Source organism: Echeneis naucrates, chromosome 18, assembly GCF_900963305.1.
Source record: "Echeneis naucrates chromosome 18, fEcheNa1.1, whole genome shotgun sequence".
Taxonomy (NCBI): domain Eukaryota; kingdom Metazoa; phylum Chordata; class Actinopteri; order Carangiformes; family Echeneidae; genus Echeneis; species Echeneis naucrates.
In genome coordinates this window covers 12,892,190-12,914,192 of record NC_042528.1, presented here as the reverse complement: position 1 = coordinate 12,914,192, position 22,003 = coordinate 12,892,190, and the positions used below count along the sequence as shown (strand labels likewise).

The window sequence follows — 22,003 nt, the reverse complement described above, 5'->3', positions numbered from 1 at the left end:
TCTACGGTCTTAGAGATGAGTGACGAGAGCCGTGACGCTGCAGTGTCACCCCCAGTTTTGAGGAAACAGAACTCACCCAGTGTTAGCATATTTTCCACCATTGGCAGGTTTCTCAGGAAGAATTTCTCCAGCCGCATTAACGATGGATCAGAGAACCCCTAGGAGCAAATGAGTATCATGTCCAATTATTTCACCAAATTTTCCTTTGTATTTATCTTGAAAAGTAAAATACATCACATAATATTTCAAGATAAATGCAAACTCCTTTAAAAAGGGATGTGTTTCTATACTTTGTCACTACAAAAGTCTTCTGTCCATTAGTCCTGAATCCAACTTATTTGACAAAGTCGAATTAGACTTTGAGTTTGACCTTGAGTAGGGCTGAGCATTTTCTGTGTTCTCCCTTTTCTGTGGAGAGTTAGCATGTTCTCCCCATGCCGACGTTGGGTTTTCTCCGGGTGATCCGGTTTCCTCCCACTTTCCAAAATTGTCAATTGTAAACCACTAAATCGTCCCCAAACATCTAAATTTGACCCCTTTTGATCAATCAATAATAAAAACTGGCTGCATTATTTTAACATTTATTAAAAATTAAACAGCTTGAGTGTAACATCACTCCACCGCGAATGATCACGTGCATATATCATAAGTTCATACAGGTGCTGAATTATCTCTGCTCCATGTTCTCAGTAGCAGCTGCTGCAAGAGTTACCTTTAGTTATCATTACAGGCTACTACTCACTTCCCATTGTAACCTCTTCTTCTCCCCTACTGCTAATATTTACTAGAACTACCAGGTTGCATCAATCACTGTATGTTTTCTGTATGTTCTGTTTGTATTTTCCATGCCATCTTCTCCCCTAATGTTCTAGCCCCCCACTGCTTCTGTGTCTCTCTCTCTCTCTGCCCCCTCCCCATCTCTCCTTCTCTCAACCTAACCAGTCGAGGCAGATGGCTGCCCTCCCTGAGCCTGGTTCTGCCTGAGGTTTCTTCCTCTTAAAGAAAGTTTTTCCTTGCCACTGTCACCACTTGCTTGCTCTTGGAGGGATCTGTTGGGTTTCTTTAAGAACTCCATAAAGAGTTTGGTCTAGACCTACTCTATGTGCAAAGTGCCTTGGCGTAACTATGTTGTGATTTGGTGCCATATAAGTTCATATGTTATAATTTGGTGCCATATAAATTCATTTAATTTGATTTGACAGAAGTATCTGTATGAACTAATAGAGCTCATTGGATTCAAAGTGTTCCAAGTCATGCATGTCATATCGCACAACAGTTGTTGTCGTTTTCATGGGCAAACTGAAAGACATGGTGTTCATGGTCTTCATGGTGTGAATGACAAATAAAGCATTTATTAAGCATCCATTCTGCTCATTTGATTTGATTTGACTGTCCTCACTCACCAACTCTGACAGGCATTAGGCCTCATCTCTATCTGTATCCTGCATAAGTATCTGGACAGTTACATGGAACTTAAGCACATGCAAAGCAATAAAATAAATAATGGATACTACAATTAAGTGACAATTCTCCCTCATCTCTGATTAGGTTTTTATCAATATTAGAACAATTGTATGGGCGATATAGATCTTTAAAACACATAACCCCAAATTTATAAAAAGTTCTTGTCTACCAAATATATTTTTAATGAGTGTCCCTGTCATTTTCTAATGAAATTAACATACATCCATGATACATCCATGAAATCTCCAATTTCTTTTGAACTGCTCAATGTATGATAAAACATCAGGCTTTAAATGTTTGTTGTGTTTTATACCATATTGGCAAAAATCACAGTTTTTAATGTACTAAAGCTGTCATGATGATGTAATTCAATGACTAACATAGTGTAGAGAAAGTTGCATGACAAAAAGAAGCTCAAGCAAAGTACAAGTACTTTAAGAAATTAAAATAAAAAGTATGTAAAATATGCATTTGAACTAAAACTGAATTAGATGTAGTTTTCACTTCTTAAGTCCAAAGCCTAACGTTAGACTGGGTCGTTAGTGAGATTAATAATTACAATTTGCTTTGGTAGCTCAAGCTCAATGAGGCTGGTCGGTGCTACATACTAAACAAGGTTGTTAGGATAGCTCAACAACAACGGAGCATTGCCATGGTGTGCCGTTGTACCGAACACCCTGTACTGAAGCACTCGTTACACCCCTACTTCAGACATTCCATTTCTCAACACGTCTCAACTATTTCAATTGTGTGGCTATTCCTGCTGTGGCCATTTTTGTGTTAAGAAGAAGACTGGGATGGAGGGAAATCCGTCATAACGAGAACCATAGTTCTGGTCAAGTGGTTAGTCTTCCTTCTTAGATTAGACTTAAAAGAAGCCACTATAATACTGAACTATCAGGAAGTTATACCCATATCAGCCATAATATACTTAGAGGAATAGTTCTATAGTTCTCTTTCTGAGAATAGTTCAATCTCATACTCCTGCTTAAGTATTACAGATGTGGGATAAGGATGTGATTCAGAAACAACCGACCGTCCTGTACACATAGTACAAAGGAAAAAACTACTTAAAATATGTGAATCAGCACACACACTTGGGGGAATCTTCAAACACTAGTTCACTGTTATAGCAAGACAAACTCTGGCTTCCTTTTTACACCATCTAAGAGTGGACAATATAAGACATACTTTTACCATGCTCAAACACGCACACACATTTACAATAAGACTAAACCGAAGCACTAGATTTGGGCTGTGAAACATGATAGAAACTTTGAGTTAAGGTGAGTTATTTCATATTGTCTCTTAGCATAACATCCAGGTCATCCTGCAATTCGGTTCTCATGCATTGTACTTACTGACTGCTCACAAAGAACTTTTAACAAGTATCATGTATTAAATTCAATGTGATAGTGTGTAACACTATGTGGAAAATGTTGGCATGCTAAGCTAAGTGCTTGTTAATATGGTAAAACTTGTAAGCATGGGACCATTTCCCATTTTTCTAAATACACCACAAAAGCTAAAACTGGAAGGAAAGGTTAAAACAGGAAGGGCTGTTTTGTCACAAAACTTTATTTATTTTTCTCTTCTCTCTCTCTCGGGTCAGTGCCCACCCCGCAGTGAGATCAGAGCGTGTCGCAACATTTCTCTCTTTCGGGTCAGTGCCTGAGAGAGAGAAGCATTGCAACACGCTCACTGCGGGGTGGAAACATGGTTCATGTTAGCCCGTATACTTCCAAACACACACTGCGCTGTCATTTTCTTCTATGGGACAGACAGCGGTGATTGCAACATTTCATGGTAAATATAAATAAAATCACATACCCAAGTACTTGTTTGACTATTATTGCATTATTGCATATTTATAAATGTCAGTTTTACATTTGGAGTGCTAGGGTGAAGACTGAAAGCTCTGTATAAGTGTTACTTAGATACATTTTTAAGTATTGGAGAGACAGCATCACATTCATGTTAGCATGGGAAAAAAAATATTTTAAAATGCAAGATGATTAAAATGCTCTTTTTTCCATAACTGGTCTATTGGATTTCCTTGATTTTGCTTGTAATTCCTATTGATTGAGTGAGTGAGTGAGTGAAAACATCAAGAACAAGTGTGCATGTGGAGACATCCTCTTCCTCTGTGTCCTGGACACTAAAAAGCAGATGAAGCAAAATAGGTGCAAACAGATGATGTTCAATTTTGTCATGGTTCATTGGTTACAACTAACTTTTTATAGATCAGTGGTCATACCATGGTTGGCAGCATTTGGATGCTCCAATCAATCCAAGGAGGGTTAGCACATGTATGGCTTCCCCACGGACCATGAGCGCAGGAAAAGGTGGATGGCAATGGTCAATCATCAAAACCTGCAAATGACAGGGGCCAGCAATAACAAAAAACTATGTCATGTAAGTAATGTTCACAGAGGACATCACTTGTTAGCATTTCAAAGGGAAGAGAATTATGACATTGACTGTATTTGAAGTGCAATGGAAAATGAACTTACAAGTGTACCAACAGGTACACTTTGAAGATGGCCATTTCACAAAAACAGGAGAAAGTTGAAGTTGAAACCAGATGTACCATTGTGAAAAAAAAAATAAATATCAGTATATGCATCATAAAGAACCTCTGATAAAATATATACAGTTGACAATTCAGAAGAGGTTGCTATTTAATCAACTTACCTCAGAAGTTACTTGATGGTCAGCAATGGAAATGAATGTCGCTGTGGAGTTGATGCTTGGAACTATACGAGGCCGCATACCCTGGAAGTAGACCAGAAGAAAGTGCACAACAGAGTCCTACGTACACAGACGTTATTATAGCTGCTCTGAGAATAAAGGCTGCAGCCACTCAAATACTCTTTGAACATCTCAAAGTCAGTGTGGACTGAATTGTTAAAAGTAGAGCCTGTGATATTGACAAACATGATAAAAAAAATATGAATTGTCTTTCAGTTTGCCCATTAAAATGACGACAAAAACATTTCTACATCTAGAGGGGGGTATGGTTATGGACAACCTTGGGGTCAAATCTAGATGCTTGGGGACGATTTAGTGGTTTACAACTGATTTGCATATTTTTGGAAAGTGGGAGGAACATGATACTCATTTGTTCCTAGGGATTCTCTGATCCATCGTTAATGCAGCTGAAGAAATTCTTCCTGAGAAACCTGCCAATGGTGGAAAATATGCTAATGCTGGGTGAGTTCTGGTTCCTCAAAACTGGGGGTGACACTGCAGCGTCATGGCTCTCGTCACTCATCTCTAAGACTGTAGAAACCTTTGTGGTCCTCATGCCGAAAAACCTCTTCACTTTAGTCACCCAGCTGGTCGCTCTTCTTGTTGAGATCTGTGGCAGGGAATTTAAAATTTTCACCAGTGCGTCTTCAAAAGTCCCATCAGAGGACACTATGGCAGCCTGCACCAGCTTTGCAGATCCAAACTCCTGGCAAAGCTTCTTATAAATGGGGATGTGGATTTTTTAAATGTTTTAAACTTAATTTTCTTCTAGTCCTATTTGTGAGACGTGTCACCATCTGATTAAAGTCAACCTCATATGCCGATGTCCTGGTAGATTCAGCAATGTGCTACAGTAGCTTCCCAAGAACCACAATGAGTAAAAAGTTGTCCTCTTCCACTGAAGGGTCTGTGGATTCCATGTCTGAGGTGCATTCACTGATGTCATCGGCCTCAACCACCACTTTGTTGCTGCAACTTAAGAAATTACTTTCTAGGTTGTCAGATGACTTAGGCAGTTGCAAGGTCTTTTCTGGTGTACAGCTGACTGATGTACAAATGATGTCATTCTCTTTGGAGCAGCTACTGTTCAGATTATCGTCTTCAGATGGAGCAATACATTTTATTGCGTCTTTCAGGATATGTGTGACATGGTAAACAAGATCTAGAGTGACGGACTCAGATGTTTCTATCTGTGCAGAAAGCTGCTTTTTCCATCTCCTTACATGCAGTTGGTGGTTCACCATCCTGGTCACCTCTGCTGCAAGCAACTCAGACAGTTTGTTTATGTGGAATAGCCCCTGTTTTTCCATTCTAACACATAAATCAACCCTGGTAGCTAATGACAGACACAAGTATCTGATGGAAAATACTCAGATAACTGTTTAAGAAAAAATGTTTGGAAGCTGTTGACTTACCAGTTTTTTTCCGTGCAACTGATGTCATTGTTCTGTTCCCAGGCAACAACCTGAGGTGTTACAGCTTCCAGGACTGAAAAGTTCATCTGATCTATCACTGCATGAACCATGTTGGTTAGCAGGTCGATGGTGTGTGAATCTATGTTCCCTTCTGCCAAAATCATCCAGTGCCTGAGAAAAATAGATTGAATAGACTGGTTGAGCAAAAAACTAAATCTTAAACTAAGGCATATCATAAATGTATACTGCATATTACGGTAAGTTCTGATGTTGAATTTCAATGTGTTACTTACTATGTTACTTACACATGTTACTATGTGTGGTGAAAATTGGCACAAATACATCTGATGCAAACAGAGGAACGTCTAAATCGCTGCATGTCCATTCTCCCTCTCCTGGTGACATCTTAAAAGTAAACATGATAAAACGATTTACTAAATGTTATACTTTCTGCCAAGTAGATACAATGCAACTTCATGTATCTTAAAAGCTTGTGGTTGGACAAATAAGTAATTATCAGCAGTTTGCAAACAGATGACAGCTGATTTACCATCATTTCTAAAAATCTATATTGTGTAGAAAAAAATCTAATTTGTGTTCTTCATTTATTCATTCACATATGCACTGCTAGACTTGACAAACAGTTAGGGACCGAAAACGTAAATGCATATGATATTTAAAATTAATGGTTTTACACATTATTTTCTTGTGTTGTTGTGTGTTGAGTTTGGCTATGTGGGGCGGAACACAGAAACAACTAGTGACATAAGCACATAGTGATGGTTGTCGATTCCACACTGTGTTTCCTGATTGTGCCCACCCAGACCAAACACATCCTCTGCCTCTGTCAGCCAGTACAAATTGACTGATTAACAACACCTTGACACATTGGCTACAACAAAAGTTAGCCAAGTAATTTACAGCAATCTCACTAAAATGTCTGGGGCAAAAAAATAAAATAAGAATGAAGGCGGGTTTGACCGCGCTAATTCATTGTTTATGTTTTGAAGAAGAGTTAACATACAAGATTGTTCTTCCTCTTGTTCCTTTCCTACAATGGATGTGTAAATTGAGTTGTTAAATTATTAGCTGTATATGTATTTTGATGAAAATATATACTACCATGAGCAGAATAAATCAAAATAAATGAATGAATGGGCGGGAATCCTTAGTGTTTTCCACAACATCGGCAAATTATGCTCTCAAAACTACGTTAGAAACGCCAAATAATGCAGTCTATGGGCCAATACTCTCAATGGTAATTGTTAAGTCTTACCTGTTAAAGGTCATGCTCTCACATTTGGTTTGGGGTGTAGAAAGGTTGCGACAACGCCAAGTAGCACAGATTTGAGGCATCTTTTCTGCACCGATGCTTTACTCATCCAATACGGCGGTGACTTTGACGTACTGTTCACCTATCAGTGCGGGCGTTTAGGTAAATATGTCTATGGAAAAACTGGTCTGTAACTAAATGAGAGTCAACAAAATGACCCTAGTTTTTCTCGACAAAAAACAAAACAAAACGTTTACATTTTTCAAACGAGAGTACTCTTAACTAAATTACTGACGTGTAAACCAAATTGTTACGTTTCATTTTCTATTTAACATATCTAGCATGTGAATATGTTAGCCATTCTTCTCTGAGATAAACAAAGACGTTTTCCCTGTTTTATACTTGAACTACCATAACAATCTATAAAACAGCCTAATATCTTACTTTAATCTTTACTAGATTTATACTTCAAAGTTATAGTTTCTTGTTAAAACCTTTTAAAATAAGATAATGTTAAATGTCACAGAACATGAAGTCCCAAAATAATATATCTATTGATGTGTATCACCTGGTACATTGAATTGTATCTATCATACAAACAAACACTTTTCAGTCTCTTTCACACTTTCAGTCTTAATCAGTAATTAAGCTTGAACTTTACAAAATTTTCTGAAGTTGTTACAAGTACAGTGGACTGAAAACCCGCCCAGGTCAAATTTGTGAACGTATCTTTGCAGGATAGATAAATTAAATATATGCACATCGTATTCTTGGTAAACAAGTTTATGGCAATTGACATATCAACCACCCTAAATATGTGTCTCGTTTGCTTACTATAGTCAACTGTAAACAAAGCAACTGATCAGTTACTTGTCCTCCCAGAGGAAAAGAAATTTTGAAAAGAGATCTCAAAAATGTTTCATTTACTTCTCCTAAACAACTATGAGATCTGTTTGACACCAAACTGAGAATAAGGTTTATTGCTCCTGTGCCTCGTCTTTTCTCCTGAGCAATAAGATGCACTAAATCTCAATTTAGGCTCCTTTTAAGTTTTAGAAGAGATCTCAATAAGCTCTAATATATTTCTCAGAGTTTCTCAACTAGTGTGTCTATTTGTGATTTCAGGCAAAGAAATCAAAAAGCTCTCTCTATGAACTCATTCTATGCTCATCCCAGCTTCAGTTTATGCATCTCATACTAAGCTCAAACAGAGCAAGTGAAGAGCTCTCTACAAGCACTCTTTGAATTCTCAGACTGACTTTATTGTAATCCACATTTTTTTTAATTATGTAGAATGACTTGCTTGAAAATGTGTAAGGCGAAGGACTTTTGCCTTTGTATTTTCTATGACAAATTTTAAGTATTCCATTGCACATAATTCAGTTTTAATAATGAACCACATAAAACACTGTAAAATTAATACAGCGATTTATTAGTAACTTGAAAGCATGGGAGTTACTATTACAGACTAAATCATAATCATAATGAAAGCAATCACAGTTGTAACATTAATAAGCTGGTAAAATTAGGTAAACTTATTTGTTTTACATTTTTAAAATGCACAAAGGAAAACTACTGGCATATAGTAATCATCACTACTAATGTGTATTTTAACCATTTTATTATTGGATTGTGGAGTAACAAGTTACTTGTGATGTGAAATGTGAAAATGTTAACAGTTGATAAACATTGACTCAAAGGTATGAGGTAAGTAGCTTAGAGACGTAATCAAAAAGTAATCAAATGTATTTAGTTACATTACTTTGATAAAGTGATTGTTACATTACTATTACATTTTCAAACTGTAATTGTAACAATTACATTTACAAAGTAATCTTCCCAACACAAGGTTATTAATTAATAGTTAATGAAAACAAAATATGATGATATTGAAATAATGAATGTTTAAAATTAATTTCTGTTGGGTTAACTGAAATAAGGCATAAAAAAGGCTTCATAAAACTGAAGAAGTAACTGAAAATGCAATGTACACTTGCAAAGCTAACTGAAATAACCTCAATTTATAAAGAAGATATATAAAGGTAAGCTACATCTTTGTAGCTTTGCAGCTCTCTGTCACATGAAATTGAAACTTGAAAATCACTTGAAACTGCATGTTTAGTGACAAATCAAATTACCACTATATTTCAAGCTGGGGGATTTATTTAAAGTGTTATTTCAATAAATTATACAAGTGATTATAGGTTTCTAGTTGTTACCTGCAGAAACTCTGTTGCCACTTGAATGCAGATTTTTGAATTTAATTCTTCAAGATGTATTGACAATTTACTGAACCATTTCAGCAGCCTATTATTCAAAAAATATTTGAGACAAATTAGCTCCAGGTGAAAAATACACAAAGAACAGAAATAAGCTAAATACAGTACAATGCTGAAATATAAATACAATATTTTCTAACAACATAGTAACAATCTAAAATGATAAAATACTCTCCACAACATAGCTGCACACAGTTTATTATCCTGCTGACTTATACATGAATAATAATAGTAAACTTAATTTGTATATTAGCCTACATATATTGTACATTGCTTTTCATACAAGAATTTCAGCACTAACTGCTTCATAGAAAATGTATTAAATAAATAAATAGAATGCATAAAACCAAAGTGAAAACATAGAATACAGAGTGCTGTAAATTTAATTGAATAGAGTTGCATGAGAAAAGAAGTGCAAAGCAAATGTAAATTGAATAAAGTAAATTTCTAGTTGACGTCTAAAGATACATTTTTAGCTTTGCTAAGGTCTAATAATTATACTTGAGACCAATAAAATATAGTAGCATGTTTAAGAAAGAAAGATACTGTACTGATTTACTCTGTGTTCATTTTCAGGTAAATTTGTATTCCTGACTTTCGAGGACGGATCCACAGCCAAAGTTTTTCATGCCTGTGATATAAAAAACAAACAAATGAAAGCAATCGCCTGCCTCAAAGATCTGAAGCCTGGAGAAGAGGTGCTTGCAAGGTGGTCTGACTATAAGTTTTACAATGCCGGAGCGGACTTCATTGGAACTGTCCACAAGGAGGTGGATGCCAAGAAGCACCGTGCACGTTGAACTCATATAGTGTAGAAACAGTGTGTTTTTGACGGAGTCAACTGTTTACATCTGGAAATGCAGACTCCCTACAATTGGCTAGTAATGTCTTTTCTGGACGTGAACAGATTTATCTGAGGTGAGTGACTACATCAAAAACAAAGTTTCTACACTATATGAGTTCATTATGCACAGTGGTGTCTCTCAGGACTTTTTTGCTTCCCCAACACTAAATGATACAGGGGTCAAACGTGGCTGGACCGGAGTTCTCCTTAATGTTATTACAGCTATTTTAAATAAAAATTGTCATTGTACTTTTCGTTAAACGCTGTTGAATTATAATAAAGTAGATTAAGATTCAGTTTAGTTTCAGTTTCACTTTATTCGTCCCAAATGGGAAATTGCAGCTCATCTGCAATTTGCTATAGAATTAAAGACTTAAATGATAAATCCCATTAGGTGGGAGGAGAGGGTCTGTTAGTAAAAAAAACCAAAAAAAAAAACAGTTTCACCCAGTTCTAAGCATTTATACTGTATTTACTAACCATGTTCTGCCAAAGTCTCTGACTCTCCCAGTCCCTCTCCTCTCTCTCCCTGTTCTCATCCTGCAGGTGGTGACTCATCTCCATCCCATGTTCCTGCAACACCTGCTGATCCCATATAGCATGAATTCTGTATTACAGCTCAACTCCATGAACTTCATGCAACAACATGTTCCTGCCTACACCCCCCCCCCTCCAATGCCTGTCTCTCTCTCTCTCTCTCTCTCTCTCTCTCTCTCCCACTCTCAACCCAACCAGTCGAGGCAGATGGCCGCCCCCCCTGAGCCTGGTTCTGCTCGAGGTTTCTGCCTCTTAAAGGAAGTTTTTCCTTGCCACTGTTGCCAAGTGCTTGCTCATCGGGGGATCTGTTGGGTCTCTATAAATACATTTATAAAGAGTTTGGTCTAGACCTGCTCTATATGTAAAGTGCCTTGATGTAACTTTGTTATGATTTGGCGCTATACAAATAAATCTGATTTGATTTGATTTGATGATTTAGTCTGTATCCTTGTAACAATTTGTAACAATTTTATGGAGAACCTCATGGAACTTATTATTTGTTCCATCATTTGTAAGGTGTGTGAGAGACTCGTATTGCTCCGTGGTAGCTCTAGTATTGCTCATTTTCTTCTCCAAAGGAGAAATGAAGGAGTAATTAAAAACAATGAATTGAGATTAGAAAGGTATCTCCATTAAGTTTCCAATATGACTCCCTCCAGTCTCACCTATTTCTCCTAGTCAATTTTAGGAGAAACATATGAGAAACATTTTAGACAAAACATAAACTAAAATGAGGCTGAGGTGAGAATCTCAAATTTGTCTCCAGAACTATAGAAGCGCAAGCTTTGAGCAGCAAAATTTTCCTCCGGGCTGTTGTGATTGCAGTATCTTCAGCAGTAACTATATTTAGTTTTATTACATTTTTTTTGGATAAGGGCCACTTCTGAACAGACCATCAGATTTTAGAAACATTTATAGGAGGGTTAGCAAAGCAGAGCTTCACGGTTGCATGGAGGCCATACATAATGTCATGGCTGATGTTGAGAAGAATTCCACCCTACCCTTGTCTCCTTGTCTAACAATACTCAGGTATATATATATTCTCTGTATGGACTGCTAATAGCATATCAGATGAACCTTTCAAGTTTTTTGTACTCTTGGTCTTGCAATTACAAATGAACACACATCACAAAGTTTTTATTCAAATTTCATGTTTCTTGGAGTCAAAATTTGGGTTTGACCACTAGGTGGGTTATTGTAATTAGAAGGGCATAAAGGGAAGTCACAGAAGAGCAGCAGGTGTGTGAGGAGGGGAGTGAACAGTTTGACAGTGCCATTTAGGGAATAGACCAGCATGTCAGTGTTGCAGCGTTTGTATGGAAATGATGAATGAAACTTGTTAAACATTGGATGACATTGGAACTGACTGGTGTTTTACCTGGGTGAAATTATTTGGGTCACCAGACTTAACGATACACAGTGTTTTGGACATTTGGTCATTGGTTTATTGTCTCGTGCAGAACGTGTCTGAACAAGTTCTACCTCTAGTCATCTAGCCACCTCACCGGAAGGGATGAATTACAGTACAGTATTTGTTTCAGTTTTCTTAAACCCTGACTTCTTCACCACTTCATCAAGTAGCAGAAAAAGTAGGATACATTTTGTACTGGCTGCTGCTTTGCTGCTGTTTTAGTGGATATTGGTCCAAAAGAGAATAAACATTGAAAACTGTAATTTAAATCAAATCAATTTAATCTGATTTAGGTCTGGACCAAACCCTTTATAAATGATTTAAAGATACACAACAGATTCCCCCAAGAGCAAACATTTGGCAACAGTGGCAAGGAAAAACTTCCTTTAAGAAGCAGAATCCTCAGGGAGAGATATTCAACACAGGTGCAGGCAGGAAAATATGATGCTGTATTAGGTTCACCAAAATATAAGAGCAGCAGGCATTGCAGGTGGTGATGATTCGCTACTTGCAGAATGGGGACAGGGAGAGAGTGGAGAGGAACTGGGAAAGACAGAGGACTTCAGGGAAACATTGTTAGTAGTATGTTGGTGCATTCAAGGGTGAGAGAGTAAGAAGTGCTCAGTGCTTCTCCCAGTAGTTGAAGCCTAAAGCAGCATAGCTAAGGAGGAAGTGAACTTTGACTTTCAAACTATAAGTTCTGGCCACTATGCTCCCAGTAATCTACTAAACTGAAAAATACTGTAGTATACAGTAGAATTGCAAAAATCACAGTAAACCCTTGACAACCCTGCTGTCAGTGTCTTAGGGAGCTTCTGAGACAGAAAATGTTCCACTGTCAGGATATAAAAAGTGAAAGGGGGAGGTTTTCACTGTTTTCATTGCTGGAGGACATGAACATTTAAAGATAGTACTTTCACTACTGCAAAACATGACAAGTCAAGTGACCAACTTGCAGCATATTTGTGAGGAATCTGACAAGTCTTTTTGTCTTGTTAACACATGAAGCAAGCTGTAAGCAATACATTTTCACATTCAGAAAGTCAAGACAAATCTGGTTCAGTCCTTGGAAACAAAAGAGGGTCCACACAGGGACCCAAAGGTTTTCAAAAAGCGCATTTGATAAAAGTAAAAAATAAAATAATTTGCTGTTTGCAGAAATGTTCCCACTGACCAACACCGTACAGTTTTATCCTCTATGAAACGTCCTAACAGTCCTACGCACAGTATAATGTTTCACTTTAAGTGTGTCAAATGTCAAATTTAACTCTTTCTGTCGGTCAGTAATGTAATCAATCATCCAACCAACAGGAACTGTCTCTTCATCCGTTAAATCATTACTGCCTGTCAACACTGATTAAAAGAGCATGTTGTAGGGCATGTCCCACACTTCTTTACACTAAGGTGTGGCCTGCTTCTTATTCCTCAGGAGGATTTGGAAAATGGCCATCCCTCCCAGTTCCACCCCATCCTGTAAAGATTGCTGCTTCAAAGACTTCCTGACATTTGGCCACTGTGGTCAGTGCTAGAGAGAAGGGGGACACGGAGGAGAAGGGCTTCTAGTCTGTGGGCAGCAGTTTCATTATTATCTAATGTTGTAAAACAAAGCCTTAAGAAAATAGGTTTTCTTAACCTCAATTTCTGTTCCAGCCCTTTTAGATTGTTGGGCGGCAACACATTTCGTTATAGATATTATCAATAAAATTAGGTGTCTCATTTGATAGGTAGATAGAAAAATTCTGCCACAAAGATACATTGAAATTAGATTAGGCGCCAAACTAAATGCATATTTTGTAGTATTTGTTGAACACGGACTGAATAATGATATAGATATAATACAGGGATAACTTCTAAGGTACAGAGCCATTAACTTGAAACACAGTCATCTGGTTCAGAAACAGCAGGAAGGGGAAGGCACTTTTAAAGCTTTTAAAAGCTTGAGAAATGCACTGGCTCATAGTGGAGGGGGCAGAGTGCTTCCTTCACAGGATTACTCAGAGGGGGAAAACTTTGCATTTAAAGCAGATAACGGAAAGTCTGTTAGCACGGTACGGAACGGCCCGCTTTGTTCCTCCGTTTTCATGGGGCCTGGCTCTGCGTCTCCCGCCTCCTGCCAAGGACAACAACAAACACCAACCAAACACTAAAGAATGATAGACGACAAAATGGTTAATGGTTTGAATCAGTTGGGCACTTAGTCAGTTTCATCAAGGTGCCCGGTGAGCGAGAGCAAGATCGGATATGAAGGCAGTCTATCTTCAAAATAAAAGATTTCTGGGCTTTTTGAACCCCTCGTCTTAATTTGCGGTAAATTCCTAGATATGCTTGTAGTTTCAATACAATGATTCAAAATACAAGGATATTAAAAGAACAAACCAATGTAATTAGGATATTATTGATATCCTTCCAGAGGTCATTTCAGGATACCATGGATGGCGTTTGGTTGTATTTGGGCACTCAAAGGTAATGCTAAAACAACTAGGGGTTCTCACTATTTCCATTATATATGAGTGTATCACTATCACGTGTATGTAAATATACATTCATGTTACTCTGAATCATTCTTTTACAATAGCCTTCTAAATCTTTATATTTACTTTATGCCTTAACAATGCCTTGAACTTGGACATGCCAGTAATGTCATTTTGAATTTGACACAGGCCCAGGGAAAGGAGTCTATTCACTCCTACCCTGTGCAAACTAGCAACATGACCTCTAAAGCATGTTATGTCACAACCTCCGGGTTTTATTTTGAAATCCGCAACCGGACGAGTAGTTGTATTGCTCGTGGAACTTGAAGCGAGTACCTGTCAAACAGTCGCTCGTCCTCCCCGCTGTCTCGGTGAAATGCCTGCCGGCCGGCCGGCTCGGGACTCGGCATTTGCGGCAGCACAGCTCAGTGTAGCTTTCAGCCACTGAAGCTTCGCTGAAATCCCCGGTGACAGGAAGCCGTTTTTAAACATGACCTTCAGTTAAGGGACCGAGCACCGTCACACTTCGTTTCTCTCGCCGGTGGATTTCTTCTCCCCAGCAGCGACCTGTATCGCAACGGAACCTGCAAAGGGACCTGCAGCAGCCTGACATAGTAGCCTTGGCCATGACCAAAATAGAAACAGAGCTAAACGGACGCATCTCCTGGACATCTCGACTGTACGCAGACTGACGAACTGTTCAACCTCGTAACACAGTAGCAAATGACCTTCATTCTTGGGGCAGAACTATGCATGCGTGAATGTGCATATGACTGAACGGAGAGAGGCGTCCGCGCACACCATGTCCTATGCAAAATAAGGGAGGAAGATCAACAGCACAATCTTTTTCGGATGTGTGTGTGTGTGTGTGTGTGTGTGTGAGGGGGGGGGGGGGGGGCGGGGGGGGTCTGTACCAGGGCCAAAGAGGAAGCCAGAGGGAAATTAATTCTGAGGCTGAGTCTTTTATATACTGCACTCATCCTATACACCAGCTTTGGTCTTTAGACTACCCTCCAGTTCACCAGTCTGGCAGTGAAGCAAGGATCAAAGGTCCACGGAAGATCATTGTTGATGTTTTTGAGCAAGAGATGCCTTATCCACCTGTGAAGAACACATTGTATGGAAGTAATTACATACTATGCTGTGCTCAGCAATAAAAACTGAAGTGTTTCGCAGGAGCGGTCAGATCCTCACAGAATTTCTGCTGTCAGTAACATAAAGTGTTAACATTATGCTCCTGAACTGCGGTCAGCAATTACCTCTTCTGAGGCATACAGATGTGCCGCCACGAGTTATTGAGAATTTTATCCTTACTGGTTACCGTTTCCCAAACTACAGTCTGAGAGACTGCTTACTCTCAGCATTCAGGCCTACCAATGAAACTGGCAACTTCTGGACACACTTCCTCCCAGTTTTTGTTTTTTCTTACTACTTTGTGGAGGTGTTTGGTTGGGAGGGTGCACCACATGGTGATGCCGCGTTCTTCTATCCTTTGTGGAACTACTATATCGGGGTGTTCTGTCTGCTCATGGCTAGCAGTATGGCCCACCTGCTCAACTCAATGTCTCTGGTGGTAAGAGAAGTCTGCTTCTTTGTGGATTATGGCACTATCAGTGCCTACACAGTTGGATCATCATTGGCATACTACTACTACATCCACCCTCAGGCAGGGGTAGTGGAGACAAGAGGCAATAATGGACCCCACATAGACTTGAAACATGACTGTGTAGGGGCTAGTAGATCGTTGTATGCAATCCCAGAGTTAAGTGTGTTCTTTGAGACCTTCTACATCCCGTGTGCATGTGTTGTAGCAATCATTTGTGTCTTGTCTTGTTGCAATACCCGCCAGAGATGGAGACGGCATCGATATGTCATCCGAACACTTGTTTTCCTCCTCCCATTCCTTGTGTCTTCCACACCTGTCTTTTATCGCCTCCTCACCAGATCGCCTTATTCCAGCCCCTCCTCATCCTTTGCTGCTTCCACTTCCATGCCCACCTACTTCTACCGCCACTGCCTCTGGCTTCTGGTTTCAGGCATTTTCAACATCAGCAAATTCCCTGAGCGGCTAGCCCCAGGCCGCTTTGACATCTGGGGGCACAGCCACCAGTGGTTCCACTGCTGCACTTTTTTGTCTATCCTCGATGAGCTTCAGATGATCAAGGCTGAGGTGAGGGCAATCCTGCTCAGCCCTACTCTGCTGTTGCCCCCTGCCACCCTATCCCATCTACCTGGACCTACCATAGCTTCCACTTACGGGGTAATGCTCCTCCTCCAGACCACCATCATCTCCATCATCGTGTGGTTTTCCTGGCGTGCCAACTGCATCTACGGACCTCAGAGAGGCCAACTAGCAAAGGAACCCCCCAAGAAACACCTGAAATGTAACTGATCACACATACTTTTTTTTTGCTTATTTAATCATGTTAACTGTAAGGAAGATTTGCACATGCATACAGAGCCATGCCACAAATGCACAAATGAAACTATACTCCCTGTTGGATTTCAAGTTCCTCATATGTTCCAACTCTTTTTGGGAACAATATTCAAGCTTTCGTGAGAGTAAATTGGGGACAACAGGAGATTAAAGGGTTATATTTTGAGCTCACCAAAGGGTGGTTGCCTACTTGAGTGGATACTGAAAAAACTTTCCAGTGGTTTGCCCTGTGCTTTTAAAGTATCTTCCAACAGGATGTCTGAGCAGTGGGGACAATAACTACCTCTATGGCGTTGTACACAAGAGGGCAGAGAAAAAGTGTTGTTACCAAGGATAACACACACCCCATGTGACATTGGGGTAATGTGGCTTAAAATTCAGCGAGATCATTTACAGAAGTTGTCAGTGAGTTCTGTGCTATTGCGTCTTTCCTGCTCGAGCACTTCCCTTTTGTCTAACTGAAGAAAATATATTTAAAAATATCCACAATGGTTTCAGTTGAACTTGCACCCAATTAACGCTTTGTCTGACTTTTACTAGCCATAGCTTCTCTCCCTCTAACTTGCACACTTGTTTCCTCCCTTGTACTAAATGGCCCTTGCAGCAGGAAGTGTGGTGACCTTGCTGATGTAACAGAAATAGAGAGTTTTTGTCAGTCTTATAGTCAAGCACTTTCAGGGGCCAGTGGCCTCTGGCCTGTCATTAAGAAGCCATGCTCTAACCTTAATCATTAAGGTAAGAGTGAAAAGCATGATTTTCTCTGCCAAAATGTGCTGTTGAGATATTTTGATACGAGCTGTTTCCATGGTGCAGCTACTACATCTACTGTTTGTATGGTTTTTATTCCATTGATCTGAAACATTAATATTGTTTAATTCTCTAGTTCTTATAAATGTGATATAAATCGGAGGATTTTTTTATCTGAATGAAATGCATATTGGGTTTTTCTGGAGCTCGTGCCGGTGGTACCATCTCTGTACAGGCATATCTTTTTCTTGGCATCTCCTGTTAGTAGAATCTGTCTTTATAAAAAGATCTGAGCAGCCGTTGAGGTTTGATGACAGGCATTGTTGATGAATGGGCAGGATGTCAATGACGGCTTTTCACGCCATGTGCTGTACGGCAGCCTCTCAGAGCAAAAGCCATACTTTAGAACAATGATAATTGCAATCATGGCAATATTATAGTTGTATGTCATCAGGAACTTCCTGTATAGTTTTGCACTCAATTGGTAAGGTTAATAGTTCAAGTTTGTATTTAACTGTGTATTATCACTAGTCTTGAGTCTGAGAAACAGCGGTCATGTAACAACACTCATTGCTTCTCTTGTCGTTGATTTGAAATCTTATGACACAAGATTAAATTTGGCATTTCTTACTATCTCTGGAAAATGTTTTATCAGAAGATGAACCATAATATCCCAAATTTGAAATGGCCATTGTAATTTTGTACAAGGAAAAGCAAATTTCTAAGCTCTAAATTTATGTTGCCTATTAGGTTTTATATCCATACAAAAAGATATCGAGCCTATTCACGTCTCAGATACAAAGTAGACAAACATCAAAGGTCTTTATTTCTCAGTGAATGGAGCATTTTTTTCTTCCGAGTTGGTAGAAAAGCAAACAGTGTTGGTTGTGTTTAGTGACCTCCTGGTGTTTCAGTGTAATGGATACTGATTCTTTGGTGTGTGAATCAAACAGAATGGCAATACACAAGGAAGGACAAACCGAGTTATAGTTTGCCATCTAATTCAAACTAACTTCACCACAGAAGCTACCAATTCAGTTTTTAATTGCATGATGCAAGGTTAGCCTTATAGCTTTTGCTGTAGAATCATAACTTCTGCACAAATCTGTTTTCCTGTCCTTATTTTTCTCTACAATCCACTTGACTGAAATTCTGCAGGTCCCACTTCAGTGTGCTGATTTGCACTTGGGGCTCAGGTTTGGGGTTTGGTTGCTATAAATCCAGTTTATGAAGGAAACCTATTTTATCCATGAATTTTCCAAATGTCCCCCATGTTTTTCGTGTATAGGCAGAGTCTATATAAAAGACAGTGTAACAAATGCATCATTTTAACTTGGTAAGATAACATCTGCATATTGTTTGTTATTAGCATGATGTTGTCCACAGCATTCAGACATTTGTTTAGCTTGAGAAAACTGTTGTTCCTGCCACAAATTGTTGTGGTTTTTATCATCCTGTGTCACATTTTGCTGCTGTGACCTCCCTGATGAGGGAAGAGGAAATTATCCAAATAATTTCTGCTCTGAGTTAATGTGCATCAAGAAAATGGACCAGGAAGATTAATTAGGGGATAATGTGGTTTTTGGGTGTGTGTTTTCATGTTATTCCCAGGTAATTTTGTCTTCTAGCAGTATTTCTCAGATAGTTATATCTCCAAATGTAAGCTGTCATTTATACATCACATTTACATTATTGATAACTTGTGTTTGATAGTCCTAAAATGTTTCAAAATGATATACTGACAGTCTGTTAGATTGGCTCTTAGCTGCACATTTGATGCGTTCACTTGCACAAAATGATGAGATTCTAGGTGAGTTGTTGATGCACAACACTGTAATGAGTAAATAACTGTGGTTGTTTTAATCTAGCTGTTATGCTGCACTTTAAATCTTCTTTGAGCTCCTCACAATGTTCCTTTAATTGCCAGCCCTGCAGAGCTGCATCATTTCAGCACATTTCAGGTTTTTCTGTTAAATAGTCAAAGGGATCATGTTGCATCTGGTCTTAAAGTGATGTTTCAACCTCAACACATTTGTGTGTCTGTCGCTGAGAAGAACCATCGTTTAGACTTAAACCCCTCCTCCTCTTCAGAATTGAACCTACCTTGGGTGAAGAGTGTGAATGTTACACTTAGAGATTACTGTATCTTACCTAGTGACATACTCAGGGGTGACTGATGAATATCACTATTACGTTACACATGCACTTAAATGATGAGTTATTGTAGCTTGATTGAAGTACACCGTGTCTGTTTAAGCTGAAAAAGTGAACACCCTTCCACATTATGTTTATTGATATATGGAATAGCATTTATAACATTAATATAGGTTTTCTTGAATAAAATATGCTGAGAAACGTAAATCATTGTGGCTCTTTATTCATTTTATAAGGTGGGGTTTTTCAAGATATAGCTCATAGTTTGTCATTCTTACTCTACGCTGAGGAAGACAAAATTTTTAGCCAAACTGGCAACACAGAGGGCATTTTTAAGGGATGTTTAAAACAAAGTAAGTAAAATGTATGACTGAGCTTCGTTTCAACTTCATTTGTATTTTGGTAACGCTAACATAATGGTTAACAGCAGTGTCACACAAAAACATTGACATCAATATGAAGTTTCCACATTGTCAAATCTGAATAAATTGTAGGAATAATTATATAAATTATACAAATTAACCAACACATTTTGAAATAATTGAAGACACTGAAACTGACCCAATGACAAAAATTATTTTATAGCTAAATGTTAGTCTACTTGCAACTTCTAATGCAGCCATTTTTTTTTCTATCTGTGTAACAGTAAAGATGCCAAATAGCAGAGAGGATTAGTCTCAAGTAGTGGAATGGGAACAGTGGAAAGTACTCAAGTGCAAGGACCTTAAAGTTATTCTCAAGCATACTATTTGTGTGCTATCATGCTAACTAAACATGAAATGAGTTACCAGGAAAGCAACACACATACTCAGCACAAATTCAAATAATGGCCATGCTAACCAGCCAACATTAGCAATCAGAACATCTTCCAGACCAACAGAATCTTTGGACATCAAGGGTTAAGTGAATGGAAGTCTTTGGTTTTCAGAGTTTTTGAATTTTCCAGGAGGCCTTCAGCTTTTACTGCGTATATATATATATATATATATATATATATATATATACACATACATATACATATATACATATACATACATATACATATATACATATATATATACATACATATACATATATATACACACACACACGCATATACACATACACATATACGCATATGTGTGTGTGAGTGAGTGCATGCTGTAGGGGTTCTGGACTTTGGCAGGGCTATGCCTGCATGGGCAATGTTCGCAGGTGGCCTTTTATATCAACCCCTCCCCCTCCGCCAAACCGGCTTTTTCCAACCCTCTGTCTCGTTTTACTCTGGGTCACAGACAACGGCTGGTGAAACATGAGCCGCTCTGAGAAAACCCTCCTCCAGCGGAGCCTCATACAGTCACTGAGTGCTCACAGCGCACAGTAATTTCAACTGCAAGATTCTGGTTAATTTCATAAGAATTACAATTTCAGTACATAAGCAAGAGCAAGTCCAATAACTGCATTCAGGATGATCAAGAATGAATAAGAAAACTAAGAGAAAGACAGTGACTGATACTGCTGTTAGTCAAACTGATTCTATGCTGAAGCTTCGCCTTAATTGTTTCTTCTTTCTTAAAAAAAAAGAAAAAAAAAAAGAAAGTTATAATTCAGGACACTGAGTATTTAACCTGCTGATCAGTCAGATGCTTTAACCCAAAATGTGTTACATTTGAGGGACGTGAGTGCGGCTTCACTGCAGATCAGGTAAGAATGTGCAATAAATGTGCCAGTAGTGTTTTCGAAGAAGAAAAACATGTATTAACTAAAAGGTCAACGGGAGCTCCAGGTCTCAGGTTCCAACTGGAGGACATTCAAAATTGTTTGAGGTTTAAGGTGTTTTGTCTTCTTAGTCTGAATAAAATTATATGAGTGATTGCCACAATTCAGCTGACCTTCTGTGAACTGATTAACCTGCTTACAGCTCCCTCTGGTGGCTTCAATGATTGCCCGACATCAGGAGGATATATGAGAAACTGAGCCAGACCCAAGGCTCTCACTTCCTCTTGTCATCTCAAACTAGAAATAACAATTGAAAGCAAGCAGCTGGAAAGTAAAAAAAAACAAACAAAAACAAAAAAAAACAAAACAAAACTAAACATCACTTTACTCTCAAACTTCAGAGAGCAGAGCAGCATCCAGTCAGCCCACAGACTATTTGCAGCATTCAGACTTTTAGGTACTGAACAAGAGTCCTTTTAAACTGTTTTTTTCTGAAAAGCTTTGTGACTGTTTCCATGGCAG

The 22,003-nt window shown here is 38.6% G+C and overlaps 1 protein-coding gene across 1 annotated transcript; it reads left to right on the top strand.

The window, feature by feature from the left end:
- Positions 1 to 15,410: 15,410 nt before the first annotated feature.
- On the top strand, positions 15,411 to 20,033 carry paqr9 (progestin and adipoQ receptor family member 9). Its single transcript, XM_029526389.1, has one exon. The coding sequence runs from the start codon at positions 15,677 to 15,679 to the stop codon at positions 16,835 to 16,837; it is 1,161 nt and encodes a 386-aa protein (XP_029382249.1). The 5' UTR covers positions 15,411 to 15,676; the 3' UTR covers positions 16,838 to 20,033.
- Positions 20,034 to 22,003: the final 1,970 nt, after the last annotated feature.

What these genes read in the sequence shown, in the direction of transcription:
- paqr9 (XM_029526389.1), top strand. Translation starts at nt 15,677, where the DNA reads ATGCTCCTGAACTGCGGTCAGCAATTACCTCTTCTGAGGCATACAGAT.